The 17,187-nt window shown below is 46.9% G+C and overlaps 1 protein-coding gene across 1 annotated transcript in view; it reads left to right on the top strand.

Annotated features, from left to right (window-relative positions):
* Positions 1-17,187, top strand: part of LOC311146194 (E3 ubiquitin-protein ligase RING2-like) — a 135,283-nt gene that overhangs the window by 30,122 nt on the left and 87,974 nt on the right. The window contains exons 4-7 of the mRNA XM_084182695.1: positions 5,065-5,213; positions 5,783-6,374; positions 10,415-10,500; positions 13,368-13,452. Coding sequence (XP_084038821.1) covers positions 5,065-5,213; positions 5,783-6,374; positions 10,415-10,500; positions 13,368-13,452 — 912 coding nt within the window. The remainder of the gene's footprint in view (positions 1-5,064; positions 5,214-5,782; positions 6,375-10,414; positions 10,501-13,367; positions 13,453-17,187) is intronic.

Genomic DNA, 17,187 nt, shown 5'->3' on the forward strand with positions numbered 1-17,187 from the left:
CCAACCAGCCTTCCTCCTATAGACCCAGCCTTCCTCCTATAGACCCAGCCCAACCAGCCTTCCTCCTATAGACCCAGCCTTCCTCCTATAGACCCAGCCCAACCAGCCTTCCTCCTATAGACCCAGCCCAACCAGCCTTCCTCCAATAGACCCAGCCCAACCAGCCTTCCTCCAATAGACCCAGCCCAACCAGCCTTCCTCCAATAGACCCAGCCCAACCAGCCTTCCTCCTATAGACCCAGCCCAACCAGCCTTCCTCCAATAGACCCAGCCCAACCAGCCTTCCTCCAATAGACCCAGCCCAACCAGCCTTCCTCCTATAGACCCAGCCCAACCAGCCTTCCTCCTATAGACCCAGCCTTCCTCCTATAGACCCAGCCCAACCAGCCTTCCTCCAATAGACCCAGCCCAACCAGCCTTCCTCCAATAGACCCAGCCCAACCAGCCTTCCTCCTATAGACCCAGCCCAACCAGCCTTCCTCCAATAGACCCAGCCCAACCAGCCTTCCTCCAATAGACCCAGCCCAACCAGCCTTCCTCCTATAGACCCAGCCCAACCAGCCTTCCTCCAATAGACCCAGCCCAACCAGCCTTCCTCCTATAGACCCAGCCCAACCAGCCTTCCTCCTATAGACCCAGCCCAACCAGCCTTCCTCCTATAGACCCAGCCTTCCTCCTATAGACCCAGCCCAACCAGCCTTCCTCCAATAGACCCAGCCCAACCAGCCTTCCTCCAATAGACCCAGCCCAACCAGCCTACCTCCAATAGACCCAGCCCAACCAGCCTTCCTCCTATAGACCCAGCCTTCCTCCTATAGACCCAGCCCAACCAGCCTTCCTCCAATAGACCCAGCCCAACCAGCCTTCCTCCAATAGACCCAGCCCAACCAGCCTTCCTCCTATAGACCCAGCCCAACCAGCCTTCCTCCAATAGACCCAGCCCAACCAGCCTTCCTCCAATAGACCCAGCCCAACCAGCCTTCCTCCAATAGACCCAGCCCAACCAGCCTTCCTCCTATAGACCCAGCCCAACCAGCCTTCCTCCAATAGACCCAGCCCAACCAGCCTTCCTCCTATAGACCCAGCCTTCCTCCTATAGACCCAGCCCAACCAGCCTTCCTCCAATAGACCCAGCCCAACCAGCCTTCCTCCAATAGACCCAGCCCAACCAGCCTTCCTCCTATAGACCCAGCCTTCCTCCTATAGACCCAGCCCAACCAGCCTTCCTCCAATAGACCCAGCCCAACCAGCCTTCCTCCAATAGACCCAGCCCAACCAGCCTTCCTCCAATAGACCCAGCCTTCCTCCAATAGACCCAGCCCACCCAGCCTTCCTCCAATAGACCCAGCCCAAACAGCCTTCCTCCTATAGACCCAGCCCAACCAGCCTTCCTCCAATAGACCCAGCCCAACCAGCCTTCCTCCTATAGACCCAGCCTTCCTCCAATAGACCCAGCCCAACCAGCCTTCCTCCTATAGACCCAGCCTTCCTCCAATAGACCCAGCCCAACCAGCCTTCCTCCTATAGACCCAGCCTTCCTCCAATAGACCCAGCCCAACCAGCCTTCCTCCTATAGACCCAGCCTTCCTCCAATAGACCCAGCCCAACCAGCCTTCCTCCTATAGACCCAGCCCAACCAGCCTTCCTCCAATAGACCCAGCCTTCCTCCAATAGACCCAGCCCAACCAGCCTTCTTCCTATAGACCCAGCCCAACCAGCCTTCATCCTATAGACCCAGCCCAACCAGCCTTCCTCCAATAGACCCAGCCCAACCAGCCTTCCTCCAATAGACCCAGCCCAACCAGCCTTCCTCCAATAGACCCAGCCCAACCAGCCTTCCTCCAATAGACCCAGCCCAACCAGCCTTCCTCCTATAGACCCAGCCCAACCAGCCATCCTCCAATAGACCCAGCACAACCAGCCTTCCTCCTATAGACCCAGCCCAACCAGCCTTTCTCCAATAGACCCAGCCCAACCAGCCTTCCTCCAATAGACCCAGCCCAACCAGCCATCCTCCAATAGACCCAGCCCAACCAGCCATCCTCCAATAGACCCAGCCCAACCAGCCATCCTCCAATAGACCCAGCCCAACCAGCCTTCCTCCAATAGACCCAGCCCAACCAGCCTTCCTCCAATAGACCCAGCCCAACCAGCCATCCTCCAATAGACCCAGCCCAACCAGCCATCCTCCAATAGACCCAGCCCAACCAGCCTTCCTCCAATAGACCCAGCCCAACCAGCCTTCCTCCTATAGACCCAGCCCAACCAGCCATCCTCCAATAGACCCAGCCCAACCAGCCTTCCTCCAATAGACCCAGCCCAACCAGCCTTCCTCCAATAGACCCAGCCCAACCAGCCTTCCTCCAATAGACCCAGCCTTCCTCCAATAGACCCAGCCTTCCTCCAATAGACCCAGCCTTCCTCCAATAGACCCAGCCTTCCTCCAATAGACCCAGCCCAACCAGCCTTCCTCCAATAGACCCAGCCCAACCAGCCTTCCTCCAATAGACCCAGCCCAACCAGCCTTCCTCCAATAGACCCAGCCCAACCAGCCTTCCTCCAATAGACCCAGCCCAACCAGCCATCCTCCAATAGACCCAGCCCAACCAGCCTTCCTCCAATAGACCCAGCCCAACCAGCCTTCCTCCTATAGACCCAGCCCAACCAGCCTTCCTCCTATAGACCCAGCCCAACCAGCCTTCCTCCAATAGACCCAGCCCAACCAGCCTTCCTCCAATAGACCCAGCCCAACCAGCCTTCCTCCAATAGACCCAGCCCAACCAGCCTTCCTCCAATAGACCCAGCCCAACCAGCCTTCCTCCAATAGACCCAGCCCAACCAGCCTTCCTCCAATAGACCCAGCCCAACCAGCCTTCCTCCAATAGACCCAGCCCAACCAGCCTTCCTCCAATAGACCCAGCCCAACCAGCCTTCCTCCAATAGACCCAGCCCAACCAGCCTTCCTCCTATAGACCCAGCCTTCCTCCAATAGACCCAGCCTTCCTCCAATAGACCCAGCCTTCCTCCAATAGACCCAGCCCAACCAGCCTTCCTCCTATAGACCCAAGGTGTTTTACTATGGTCCCTATATTTACCATCCTAACTGCCCTGCCCAATGTTGTTTACACCAGTGGAAAAAGTTAGTCTAGAGCCCTGCTAATGGTGGCCTGACTGACTGTTATAGCTGCAGTCTAAAGGTGGCCTGACTGACTGTTAGAGGTGCAGTCTAAAGGTGGCCTGACTGACTGTTATAGCTGCAGTCTAAAGGTGGCCTGACTGACTGTTAGAGGTGCAGTCTAAAGGTGGCCTGACTGACTGTTATAGCTGCAGTCTAAAGGTGGCCTGACTGACTGTTAGAGGTGCAGTCTAAAGGTGGCCTGACTGTTAGAGGTGCAGTCTAAAGGTGGCCTGACTGTTATAGCTGCAGTCTAAAGGTGGCCTGACTGACTGTTAGAGGTGCAGTCTAAAGGTGGCCTGACTGTTAGAGGTGCAGTCTAAAGGTGGCCTGACTGTTAGAGGTGCAGTCTAAAGGTGGCCTGACTGACTGTTATAGCTGCAGTCTAAAGGTGGCCTGACTGTTAGAGGTGCAGTCTAAAGGTGGCCTGACTGTTAGAGGTGCAGTCTAAAGGTGGCCTGACTGACTGTTATAGCTGCAGTCTAAAGGTGGCCTGACTGTTAGAGGTGCAGTCTAAAGGTGGCCTGACTGTTAGAGGTGCAGTCTAAAGGTGGCCTGACTGACTGTTATAGCTGCAGTCTAAAGGTGGCCTGACTGACTGTTAGAGGTGCAGTCTAAAGGTGGCCTGACTGTTATAGCTAGCACGAATCCGACCATCACCCCTGGTGAGACAAAACCGCGACTCGTCAGTGAAGAGCACTTTTTGCCAGTCCTGTCTGGTCCAGCGACGGTGGGTTTGTGCCCATAGGCGACGTTGTTGCGGGTGATGTCTGGTGAGGACCTGCCTTACAACAGGCCTACAAGCCCTCAGTCCAGCCTCTCTCAGCCTATTGCGGACAGTCTGAGCACTGATGGAGGGATTGTGCGTTCCTGGTGTAAAATAAAAATAAATAAATTGGTCATTTAGCAGACGCTCTTATCCAGAGCGACTTACAGGAGCAATTAGGGTTAAGTGCCTTGCTCAAGGGCACATCGACAGATTTTTCACCTAGTCTGCTTGGGGATTAGAACCAGCGACCTTTCGGTTACTGGTACAACACTCTTAACCACTAAGCTACCTGCCGCCAGGTAACTCGGGCAGTTGTTGTTGCCATCCTGTACCTGTCCCGCAGGTGTGATGTTCGGATGTACAGATCCTGTGCAGGTGTTGTTACACGTGGTCTGCCACTGCGAGGACGATCAGCTGTCCGTCCCGTCTCCCTGTAGCGCTGTCTTAGGCGTCTCACAGTACGGACATTGCAATTTATTGCCCTGGCCACATCTGCAGTCCTCATGCCTCCTTGCAGCATGCCTAAGGCACGTTCACACAGATGAGCAGGGACCCTGGGCATCTTTCTTTTGGCATCTTTCTTTTGGTGTCTTTCTGAGTCAGTAGAAAGGCCTCTTTAGTGTCCTAAGTTTTCATAACTGTGACCTTAATTGCCTACCGTCTGTAAGCTGTTAGTGTCTTAACGACCGTTCCACAGGTGCATGTTCATGAATTGTTTATGGTTCATTTAACAAGCATGGGAAACAGTGTTTAAACCCTTTACAATGAATATCTGTGAAGTTATTTGGATTTTTACGAATTATCGTTGAAAGACTGCTGAGTTTTGCTGAGTTTATGTATTTATGTGCATAGCTCTTTGTCATGTTATTGATGTTCTCCCAGGTCAAGGCCTTTTCAGGGTGTGGCAGCAGAGAAGGGTGGTGTAAGAATGGACTCATAGCACTTGGTTTAGAAGGATAGTAGCTGGTTATTCACCTGCTGAAGAAATTGTTAATTATCTGCCCCCCCCAAATATATTTTCTTGACAACCTACCTAGCTAGCTAGCTAAGCCCTGCTGTCTTTTCTATAAACCAGTTCAGTTGTACTCACCTTCTGTATTCTGTCTCTCTCCCTCCCCAGAGGGCGTCCCCCAGGTGTTCTACTTTGGGCCCTGTGGGAAGTATAATGCTATGGTTCTGGAGTTACTGGGTCCTAGTCTGGAAGACCTGTTTGATCTGTGTGACAGAACCTTCTCCCTCAAGACCGTCCTCATGATCGCCATTCAGCTGGTAGGAACGCTCTCCCTCACTTTGTCTCTCGCTCGCTCACTTCGTCTCTCTCTCACTTTGTCTCTCTCTCGCTTTGTCTCTCTCTCGCTTTGTCTCTCTCTCGCTGTCTCTTTCTCGCTTTGTCTCTCTCTCGCTTTGTCTCTCTCTCGCTTTGTCTCTCTCTCGCTTTGTCTCTCTCTCGCTTTGTCTCTCTCTCGCTTTGTCTCTCTCTCGCTTTGTCTCTCTCTCGCTTTGTCTCTCTCTCGCTTTGTCTCTCTCTCGCTTTGTCTCTCTCTCGCTTTGTCTCTCTCTCGCTGTCTCTTTCTCGCTTTGTCTCTCTCTCGCTTTGTCTCTCTCTCGCTGTCTCTTTCTCGCTTTGTCTCTCTCTCGCTTTGTCTCTCTCTCGCTGTCTCTCTCTCGCTTTGTCTCTCTCTCGCTTTCTCTCTCTCGCTTCGTCTCTCTCTCGCTGTCTGTTTTTCTTTCCCTCTGTCTTAATCTCCATCACGCTGTCTGTCTCTTGTCTTCCTCCTTTCTCTCCTCCCTCACTTCGTCTCTCTCTCTCACCTCCTCCTCTCCTCCCTCACCCCCAGATCACGCGGATGGAGTTTGTCCAAACCAGGAGTCTGATCTACCGGGACGTGAAGCCAGAGAACTTCCTGGTTGGCCGGCCCGGCAGCAAGCGCCAGCACACCATCCACATCATCGACTTCGGCCTGGCCAAAGAGTACATCGACCCAGAGACCAAGAAACACATCCCCTACAGGGAGCACAAGAGCCTGACTGGCACCGCACGCTACATGAGCATCAATACTCACCTGGGCAAAGGTAAGGAGCCTGATGGGCACTACATGAGCATCAATACTCACCTGGGCAAAGGTAAGGAGCCTGATGGGCACTACATGAGCATCAATACTCACCTGGGCAAAGGTAAGGAGCCTGATGGGCACTACATGAGCATCAATACTCACCTGGGCAAAGGTAAGGAGCCTGATGGGCACTACATGAGCATCAATACTCACCTGGGCAAAGGTAAGGAGCCTGATGGGCACTACATGAGCATCAATACTCACCTGGGCAAAGGTAAGGAGCCTGATGGGCACTACATGAGCATCAATACTCACCTGGGCAAAGGTAAGGAGCCTGATGGGCACTACATGAGCATCAATACTCACCTGGGCAAAGGTAAGGAGCCTGATGGGCACTACATGAGCGTACAGTACAGTGCCCTCAAAGTATTTACACCACCTGATTTAAAAAAAAAAAAAAAAAAAAAATATCCCCCCCACATTTAGTTGTTACAGCCTGAATTTAAAATGGATTAAATAGAGATGTTTTGGTTATTGGCCTGCACACAATACTAGATGATGTCAAAGTGGAATTATGTTTTTTAGAAGATGTTACCAATTAATAAAGCTGACATTTCTGACATTTCTTGAGTCCATAAGTATTCACCCCCTTTGTTATGGCACGCCTAAATAAGTTCAGGAGGCAAAATGTACGTAACAAGTCTGATAAGTTGCATGGACTCACTCTGTGTACAATTATAGTGTTTAACAGGATTTTTGAATGACTACCTCATCTCTGTACTCTACACATCTGTAAGGTCCGTCAGTGCATTTCAAACATAGATTCAATCACAAAGACCAGCAGGTTTCTTACGGTCATGAAAATCCTTAAATTTAAAAGTGGTGTTTTCCAGGCCTGAAAATGTTTAGGAAATTAATCAAATCTGACAATTTTGGGAAAGTCATGACATTTATTTATAATTAGTTTTTAAGTATTTTGTCAATCCAAATAAAAATCTACGTATCAGCCAGGATCAGAATGACACTTTAGCACGCCTGTATCAGCCAGGATCAGAATGACACTTCAGCCAGGATCAGAAACACGCCTGTGTTTGCTCACATCATCTGCATGTATGTGAGGATGAGTGGGACGTTGCTCAAGGAGAGGCAGTCGGACATTGCTCTGCATAAGAGCGTCTGCTAAATGACTCCAATGTAAGCTATTGTTAGCATGTATTCATGTTTTCGTGTATAGCCTATAAAATATGTTATTTTTCTTTTTTTCTTTTTAGTCATTTAGCAGACGCTCTTATCCAGAGCGACTTACAGGAGCAATTAGGGTTAAGTGCCTTGCTCAAGGGCACATCGACAGATTTTTCATCAAGATATATGAAATGTAGCCTTTTGGATTATGTGGCTTCAAAACTTGTTTTATAGATGCTTCCAGTTGATTTGGGCATCCAATGTATGGGATATTGCAACTCAATAGATGCTAGTCAGCCTGCAAGGTAAACACTTCTAAAGTAGCTTTTATATACATACATACATACATACATACATACATACATACATACATACATACATACATACATACATACAGTGGGGAGAACAAGTATCTGATACACTGCCGATTTTGCAGGTTTTCCTACTTACAAAGCATGTAGAGGTCTGTCATTTTTATCATAGGTACACTTCAACTGTGAGAGACGGAATCTAAAACAAAAATCCAGAAAATCACATTGTATGATTAAGTAATTAATTTGCATTTTATTGCATGACATAAGTATTTGATCACCTACCAACCAGTAAAAATTCCGGCTCTCACAGACCTGTTAGTTTTTCTTTAAGAAGACCTCCTGTTCTCCACTCATTACCTGTATTAACTGCACCTGTTTGAACTCGTTACCTGTATAAAAGACACCTGTCCACACACTCAAACAGACTCCAACCTCTCCACAATGGCCAAGACCAGAGAGCTGTGTAAGGACATCAGGGATAAAATTGTAGACCTGCACAAGGCTGGGATGGGCTACAGGACAATAGGCAAGCAGCTTGGTGAGAAGGCAACAACTGTTGGCGCAATTATTAGAAAATGGAAGAAGTTCAAGATGATGGTCAATCACCCTCGGTCTGGGGCTCCATGCAAGATCTCACCTCGTGGGGCATCGATGATCATGAGGAAGGTTAGGGATCAGCTCAGAACTACACGGCAGGACCTGGTCAATGACCTGAAGAGAGCTGGGACCACAGTCTCAAAGAAAACCATTAGTAACACACTACGCCGTCATGGATTAAAATCCTGCAGCGCATGCAAGGTCCCCCTGCTCAAGCCAGCGCATGTCCAGGCTCGTCTGAAGTTTGCCAATGACCATCTGGATGATCCAGAGGAGGAATGGGAGAAGGTCATGTGGTCTGATGAGACAAAAATAGAGCTTTTTGGTCTAAACTCCACTCGCTGTGTTTGGAGGAAGATGAAGGATGAGTACAACCCCAAGAACACCATCCCAACCGTGAAGCATGGAGGTGGAAACATCATTCTTTGAGGATGCTTTTCTGCAAAGGGGACAGGACGACTGCACCGTATTGAGGGGAGGGTGGATGGGGCCATGTATCGCGAGATCTTGGCCAACAACCTCCTTCCCTCAGTAAGAGCATTGAAGATGGGTCGTGGCTGGGTCTTCCAGCATGACAACGACCCGAAACACACAGCCAGGGCAACTAAGGAGTGGCTCCGTAAGAAGCATCTCAAGGTCCTGGAGTGGCCTAGCCAGTCTCCAGACCTGAACCCAATAGAACATCTTTGGAGGGAGCTGAAAGTCCGTATTGCCCAGCGACAGCCCCAAAACCTGAAGGATCTGGAGAAGGTCTGTATGGAGGAGTGGGCCAAAATCCCTTCTGCAGTGTGTGCAAACCTGGTCAAGACCTACAGGAAACGTATGATCTCTGTAATTGCAAACAAAGGTTTCTGTACCAAATATTAAGTTCTGCTTTTCTGATGTATCAAATACTTATGTCATGCAATAAAATGCAAATTAATTACTTAAAAATCATACAATGTGATTTTCTGGATTTTTCCACAGTTGAAGTGTACCTATGATAAAAATTACAGACCTCTGCATGCTTTGTAAGTAGGAAAACCTGCAAAATCGGCAGTGTATCAAATACTTGTTCTCCCCACTGTATATGGACAAGCAATGACAGAGCGGCATGGACTAAGATACAGTAGAATATTATAGAATAGAATGCAGTATATACATATGAGATGAGTAGTGCAAGATATGTAAACATTATTGAAGTGACTAGTGTTCCATTTCTTATAGTGGCCAGTGATTTCAATAGGCAGCAGCAGCCTCTAATGTGCTAGTGATGGCTATTTAACAGTCTGATGGCCTTGAGATAGAAGCTGTTTTTCATTCTCTCGGTCCCAGCTTTGATGCACCTGTACTGACCTCGCCTTCTGGATGATAGCGGGGTGAACAGGCAGTGGCACGGGTGTTTGATGTCCTTGATGATCTTTTTGGCCTTCCTGTGACATCGGGTGCTGTATGTGTCTTGGAGGGCGGGTAGTTTGCCCCCGGTAATGCATTGTGCAGACCGCACCACCCTCTGGAGAGCCCTGCGGTTGCGGGCGGTGCAGTTGCCGTACCAGGCGGTGATACAGCCCAACAGGATGCTCTCAATTGTGAATCTGTAAATGTTTGTGAGGGTTTTAGGTGACAGGCCAAATTTCTTCAGCCTCCTGAGGTTGAAGAGGCTCTGTTACGCCTTATTCACCACACTGTCTGCGTGGGTGGACAATTTCAGTTTGTCTGTGATGTGTATGCCAAGGAACTTGAAGCTTTCCACCTTCTCCACTGCGGTTCCGTCGATGTGGATAGGGGGGTGCACCCTCTGCTGTTTCCTGAAGTCCACGATCAACAGAAGGTGTTTAGCTTGTCTGGAAGCGTGACGTGGCTGGTTTTCCTTTTGTAGTCCGTGATTGTCTGTAGACCCTGCCACATACGTCTCGTGTCTGAGCCGTTGAATTGCGACTCCACTTTGTCTCTATGCTGATGTTTTGCCAGTTTAATTGCCTTGCGGAGTGAGTAGCTACACTGTTTGTATTCTGCCATATTCCCAGTCACCTTGCCATGGTTGAATGCGGTGGTTCGCGCTTTCAGATTTGCGCGAATGCTGCCGTCTATCCACGGTTTCTGGTTAGGGTAGGTTTTAATAGTCACAGTGGGCACAACATCACCTATACACTTCCTGATAAACTCAGTCACCGTTTCAGTGTATACGTCTAAATTATTTTCGGAAGCTACCCGGAAACATATCCCAGTCCGCGTGATCAAAACAATCTTGAAGCGTGGATTCCGATTGGTCAGACCAGCGTTGAATAGTCCTTAGCACGGGTACTTCCTGGTTGAGTTTGTGTTTTGTTTCCTCTCTCTGTAGAACAAAGCAGGAGAGACGACCTGGAAGCTCTGGGTCACATGTTCATGTACTTCCTCCGAGGCAGTCTGCCCTGGCAAGGCCTGAAGGTAGGAACACACACACTTGTTTTACACACCTGACCCCCTACCCCTAACACCTGACCCCCTACCCCTAACACCTGACCCCCTACCCCTAACACCTGACCCCTAACACCTGACCCCCTACCCCTAACACCTGACCCCCTACCCCTAACACCTGACCCCCTACCCCTAACACCTGACCCCCTACCCCTAACACCTGACCCCTAACACCTGACCCCCTACCCCTAACACCTGACCCCCTACCCCTAACACCTGACCCCCTACCCCTGACACCTGACCCTAACCCTAATTGTAACCCTAAACCAAACCCCTAAGCTTAACATGGCCTTTGTCCTCATGGGGACGTGGTATGTCCTCATGGGGACGTGGTATGTCCCCACAAGGGAGGATTTTCCATGTTTTCCTGTCATTTTGGGGATTTCAGGTCCCCACAAGGACAGCAGAACAAGACCCCACACCCTCGCCAGCAAGCACCCACACTAGAAACAGTCCCCTATTTCTATACACTATATATATATATATATATATATATATCATATCACAGCTTATATATATATATACACAGTGCATATGTAAAGTATTCAGACCCTTGACTTTTTCCACATTTTGTTACGTTGCAGCCTTATTCTAAAATTGATTAAATTATTTTTTTCCCTCATCAATCTACACACTAGCCCATAATGACAAAGCGGAAACAGGTTTTTAGAAATGTTTGCAAATTTATTACAAATAAAAGAACAGATACCTTAATTACATAAGTATTCAGACTCTTTGCTATTAGACTCGAAATTGAGCTCAGGTGCATCCTGTTTCCATTGATCATACTTGAGATGTTTCTAGAAATTGATTGGAGTCCACCTGTGGTAAATTCAATTGATTGGACATGATTTGGAAAGGCACACACCTGTCTACATAAGGTCCCACAGTTGACAGTGCATGTCAGAGCAAAAACCAAGCCATGAGGTCAAAGGAATTGTCCGTAGAAATCCCAGACAGGATTGTGTCGAGGCACAGATCTGGGGAAGGGTACCAAAAAATGTCTGCAGCATTGAAGGTCCCCAAGAACACAGTGGCCTCCCTCATTCTTAAATGGAAGAAGTTTGGAACCGCCAAGACTTTTCCTAGAGCTGACCGCCCGGCCAAACTGAGCAATCGGGGGAGAAGGGCCTTGGTCAGGGAGGTGACCAAGAACCCGATGGTCACTCTGACAGAGCTCCAGAGTTCCTCTGTGGAGATGGTTGTCCTTCTGGAAGGTTCCCCCATCTCTGCAGCACTCCGCCAATCTGGCCTTTATGGTAGAGTGGCCAGACGGAAGCCACTCCTCAGTAAAAGGCACATGACAGCCCGCTTGGAGTCGGGAGCTTCATGAAATGGGTTTCCATGGCCAAGCAGCCACACACAAGCCTAAGATCACCATGCGCAATGCCAAGTGTTGGCTGGAGTGTTGTAAAGCTCGCCGCCATTGGACACTGGAGCAGTGGAAATGCGTTTTCTGGAGTGATGAATCACGCTTTGCCGTCTGGCAGTCCGACGGACAAATCTGGGTTTGGCGGATGCCAGCAGAACGCTACCTGCCCAAATGCATAGTACCAACTGTGAAGTTTTGTGGAGGAGGAATAATGGTCTGGGGCTGTTTTTCATGGTTCGGGCTAGGCCCCTTAGTTCCAGTGAAGGGAAATCTTAACGCTACAGCATACAATGACATTCTATACGATTCTGTGCTTCCAACTTTGTGGCAACAGTTTGGGGAAGGCCATTTCCTGTTTCAGCATGACAATGTCCCTGTGCACAAAGCGAGGTCCATACAGAAATGGTTTGTCGAGATTGGTGTGGAAGAACTTGACTGGCCTGCACAGAGCCCTGACCTCAACCCCATCGAACACCTTTGGGATGAATTGGAACGCCGACTGCGAGCCAGGCCTAATCGCCCAACATCAGTGCCCGACCTCACTAATGCTCTTGTGTCTGAATGGAAGCAAGTCCCCGCAGCAATGTTCCAACATCTAGTGGAAAGCCTTCCCAGAAGAGTGGAGGCTGTTATAGAAGCAAAGGGGGGACCAACTCCATATTAATGTCCATGATTTTGGAATGAGATGTTGGACGAGCAGGTGTCCACATACTGTTGGTCATCTAGTGTATGTTGCTCCATGGACCAGTTAGTATCATGTTAACCAGCCAGTAGCTGTGTTGTCTGTTGGCTAGTCCACGTCCTCACTCCTTTATCAGTCTAGACAGACACACAGCCTTCAGGCACATATCTCCATGTTCCATCTCACCACATCACTTACTGAACTCTACTGCCTGCTGCACGTTACATTGTTCAGTTAGCCAGTGCGTCGTTCAGTTAGCCAGTGCGTCGTTCAGTTAGCCAGTACAGCAGAACCTTTCTCATGACTAAGTACTTACTCTGTTAATCATCCAAATGAACATACCTTCATTATCTCTTATTCCACCCTTTTCTCCTCCCGCTCTTCCTCTCTCTCTCTCCCTCTCTCTCTCCCTCCCTCCCTCCCTCCCTCCCTCCCTCCCTCCCTCCCTCCCTCCCTCCCTCCCTCCCTCCCTCCCTCCCTCCCTCCCTTCCTCTCTCTCTTCCTCTCTCTCTTCCTCTCTCTCCCTCCCGCTCTTCCTCTCTCCCTCCCTCCCTCTCTCCCTCCCTCCCTCCCTCCCTCCCTCCCTCCCTCCCTCCCTCCCTCCCTCCCTCCCTCCCTCCCTCCCTCCCTCCCTCTCTCCCTCCCTCCCTCCCTCCCTTCCTCCCTCCCTCCCTCCCTCTCTCCCTTCCTTCCTCCCTCCCTCCCTCCCTCCCTTCCTCTCTCCCTCCCTCCCTTCCTCCCTCCCTCCCTCCCTCCCTTCCTCCCTCCCTCCCTCCTCTCCAGGCAGACACTCTGAAGGAGCGCTATCAGAAGATAGGGGACACCAAGAGAGGCACGCCCATCGAGGTGCTGTGTGAGAGCTTCCCAGGTCTGGGTCTCTTCTCTTGGTGCTTCTAGCCTGTCGGTTGTGTTTGTTAGGAGTTTTACTAGTTCCTTGTGTGTGTTCTTTCCTGTATTTAATGTGTGTGTGTTCTTTCCTGTATTTAATGTGTGTGTTCCTTCCTGTATTTAATGTGTGTGTGTTCCTTCCTGTATTTAATGTGTGTGTTCTTTCCTGTATTTAATGTGTGTGTTCTTTCCTGTATTTAATGTGTGTGTTCTTTCCTGTATTTAATGTGTGTGTGTGTTCCTTCCTGTATTTAATGTGTGCGTGTTCCTTCCTGTATTTAATGTGTGCGTGTTCTTTCCTGTATTTAATGTGTGTGTGTTCTTTCCTGTATTTAATGTGTGTGTGTTCTTTCCTGTATTTAATGTGTGTGTGTGTTCTTTCCTGTATTTAATGTGTGTGTGTGTTCTTTCCTGTATTTAATGTGTGTGTGTGTTCTTTCCTGTATTTAATGTGTGTGTGTGTGTGTTCTTTCCTGTATTTAATGTGTGTGTTCTTTCCTGTATTTAATGTGTGTGTGTGTTCTTTCCTGTATTTAATGTGTGTGTTCTTTCCTGTATTTAATGTGTGTGTTCTTTCCTGTATTTAATGTGTGTGTGTGTGTGTGTTCTTTCCTGTATTTAATGTGTGTGTTCTTTCCTGTATTTAATGTGTGTGTGTGTTCTTTCCTGTATTTAATGTGTGTGTGTGTGTGTTCTTTCCTGTATTTAATGTGTGTGTGTGTGTTCTTTCCTGTATTTAATGTGTGTGTGTGTGTGTGTGTGTTCTTTCCTGTATTTAATGTGTGTGTGTGTTCTTTCCTGTATTTAATGTGTGTGTGTGTTCTTTCCTGTATTTAATGTGTGTGTGTGTTCTTTCCTGTATTTAATGTGTGTGTGTGTGTTCTTTCCTGTATTTAATGTGTGTGTGTGTGTGTTCTTTCCTGTATTTAATGTGTGTGTGTTCTTTCCTGTATTTAATGTGTGTGTGTGTTCCTTCCTGTATTTAATGTGTGTGTGTGTGTTCTTTCCTGTATTTAATGTGTGTGTGTGTGTGTGTTCTTTCCTGTATTTAATGTGTGTGTGTGTGTTCTTTCCTGTATTTAATGTGTGTGTTCTTTCCTGTATTTAATGTGTGTGTTCTTTCCTGTATTTAATGTGTGTGTTCTTTCCTGTATTTAATGTGTGTTCTTTCCTGTATTTAATGTGTGTGTGTGTTCTTTCCTGTATTTAATGTGTGTGTTCCTTCCTGTATTTAATGTGTGTTCTTTCCTGTATTTAATGTGTGTGTGTTCTTTCCTGTATTTAATGTGTGTGTGTTCCTTCCTGTATTTAATGCGTGTGTGTTCTTTCCTGTATTTAATGTGTGTGTGTGTGTGTGTGTGTTCTTTCCTGTATTTAATGTGTGTGTTCCTTCCTGTATTTAATGTGTGTTCTTTCCTGTATTTAATGTGTGTGTGTTCCTTCCTGTATTTAATGCGTGTGTGTTCTTTCCTGTATTTAATGTGTGTGTGTGTGTGTGTGTGTTCTTTCCTGTATTTAATGTGTGTGTTCCTTCCTGTATTTAATGTGTGTGTGTTCTTTCCTGTATTTAATGTGTGTGTGTTCCATCCTGTATTTAATGTGTGTGTGTTCCTTCCTGTATTTAATGTGTGTGTGTTCTTTCCTGTATTTAATGTGTGTGTGTTCCTTCCTGTATTTAATGTGTGTGTGTTCCTTCCTGTAATTAATGTGTGTCTGTTCCTTCCTGTATTTAATGTGTGTGTGTTCTTTCCTGTATTTAATGTGTGTGTGTTCTTTCCTGTATTTAATGTGTGTGTATTCCTTCCTGTATTTAATGTGTGTGTGTTCCTTCCTGTATTTAATGTGTGTGTGTTCTTTCCTGTATTTAATGTATGTGTTCTTTCCTGTATTTAATGTGTGTGTGTTCCATCCTGTATTTAATGTGTGTGTGTTCTTTCCTGTATTTAATGTGTGTGTTCTTTCCTGTATTTAATGTGTGTGTGTTCCTTCCTGTATTTAATGTGTGTGTGTTCCTTCCTGTATTTAATGTGTGTGTGTTCCTTCCTGTATTTAATGTGTGTGTGTTCCTTCCTGTATTTAATGTGTGTGTGTTCCTTCCTGTATTTAATGTGTGTGTGTTCTTTCCTGTATTTAATGTGTGTGTGTTCTTTCCTGTATTTAATGTGTGTGTGTTCTTTCCTGTATTTAATGTGTGTGTGTTCCATCCTGTATTTAATGTGTGTGTGTGTTCTTTCCTGTATTTAATGTGTGTGTGTGTTCTTTCCTGTATTTAATGTGTGTGTTCTTTCCTGTATTTAATGTGTGTGTGTGTTCTTTCCTGTATTTAATGTGTGTGTTCCTTCCTGTATTTAATGTGTGTTCTTTCCTGTATTTAATGTGTGTGTGTTCTTTCCTGTATTTAATGTGTGTGTGTTCCTTCCTGTATTTAATGCGTGTGTGTTCTTTCCTGTATTTAATGTGTGTGTGTGTGTGTGTGTGTTCTTTCCTGTATTTAATGTGTGTGTTCCTTCCTGTATTTAATGTGTGTTCTTTCCTGTATTTAATGTGTGTGTGTTCCTTCCTGTATTTAATGCGTGTGTGTTCTTTCCTGTATTTAATGTGTGTGTGTGTGTGTTCTTTCCTGTATTTAATGTGTGTGTTCCTTCCTGTATTTAATGTGTGTGTGTTCCTTCCTGTAATTAATGTGTGTCTGTTCCTTCCTGTATTTAATGTGTGTGTGTTCTTTCCTGTATTTAATGTGTGTGTGTTCTTTCCTGTATTTAATGTGTGTGTATTCCTTCCTGTATTTAATGTGTGTGTGTTCCTTCCTGTATTTAATGTGTGTGTGTGTTCCTTCCTGTATTTAATGTGTGTGTGTTCCTTCCTGTATTTAATGTGTGTGTGTTCCTTCCTGTATTTAATGTGTGTGTGTTCCTTCCTGTATTTAATGTGTGTGTGTTCCTTCCTGTATTTAATGTGTGTGTGTTCTTTCCTGTATTTAATGTGTGTGTGTTCTTTCCTGTATTTAATGTGTGTGTGTTCCATCCTGTATTTAATGTATGTGTGTTCTTTCCTGTATTTAATGTGTGTGTATTCCTTCCTGTATTTAATGTGTGTGTGTTCCTTCCTGTATTTAATGTGTGTGTGTTCTTTCCTGTATTTAATGTGTGTGTGTTCTTTCCTGTATTTAATGTGTGTGTGTTCCATCCTGTATTTAATGTATGTGTGTTCTTTCCTGTATTTAATGTGTGTGTGTTCTTTCCTGTATTTAATGTGTGTGTGTTCCATCCTGTATTTAATGTATGTGTGTTCTTTCCTGTATTTAATGTGTGTCTCCCTGTATTTAATGTATGTGTGTTCTTTCCTGTATTTAATGTGTGTGTGTTCCATCCTGTATTTAATGTATGTGTGTTCCTTCCTGTATTTAATGTGTGTCTCCCTGTATTTAATGTGTGTGTGTTCCATCCTGTATTTAATGTATGTGTGTTCCATCCTGTATTTAATGTGTGTCTCCCTGTATTTAATGTGTGTCTCCCTGTATTTAATGTGTGTCTCCCTGTATTTAATGTGTGTCTCCCTGTATTTAATGTGTGTCTCCCTGTATTTAATGTGTGTCTCCCTGTATTTAATGTGTGTCTCCCTGTATTTAATGTGTGTGTGTTCTTTCCTGTATTTAATGTGTGTGTGTTCTTTCCTGTATTTAATGTGTGTCTCCCTGTATTTAATGTGTCTCCCT

Source organism: Coregonus lavaretus (genome assembly GCF_964263955.1).
Source record: "Coregonus lavaretus genome assembly, chromosome: 19".
Classification (NCBI taxonomy): domain Eukaryota; kingdom Metazoa; phylum Chordata; class Actinopteri; order Salmoniformes; family Salmonidae; genus Coregonus; species Coregonus lavaretus.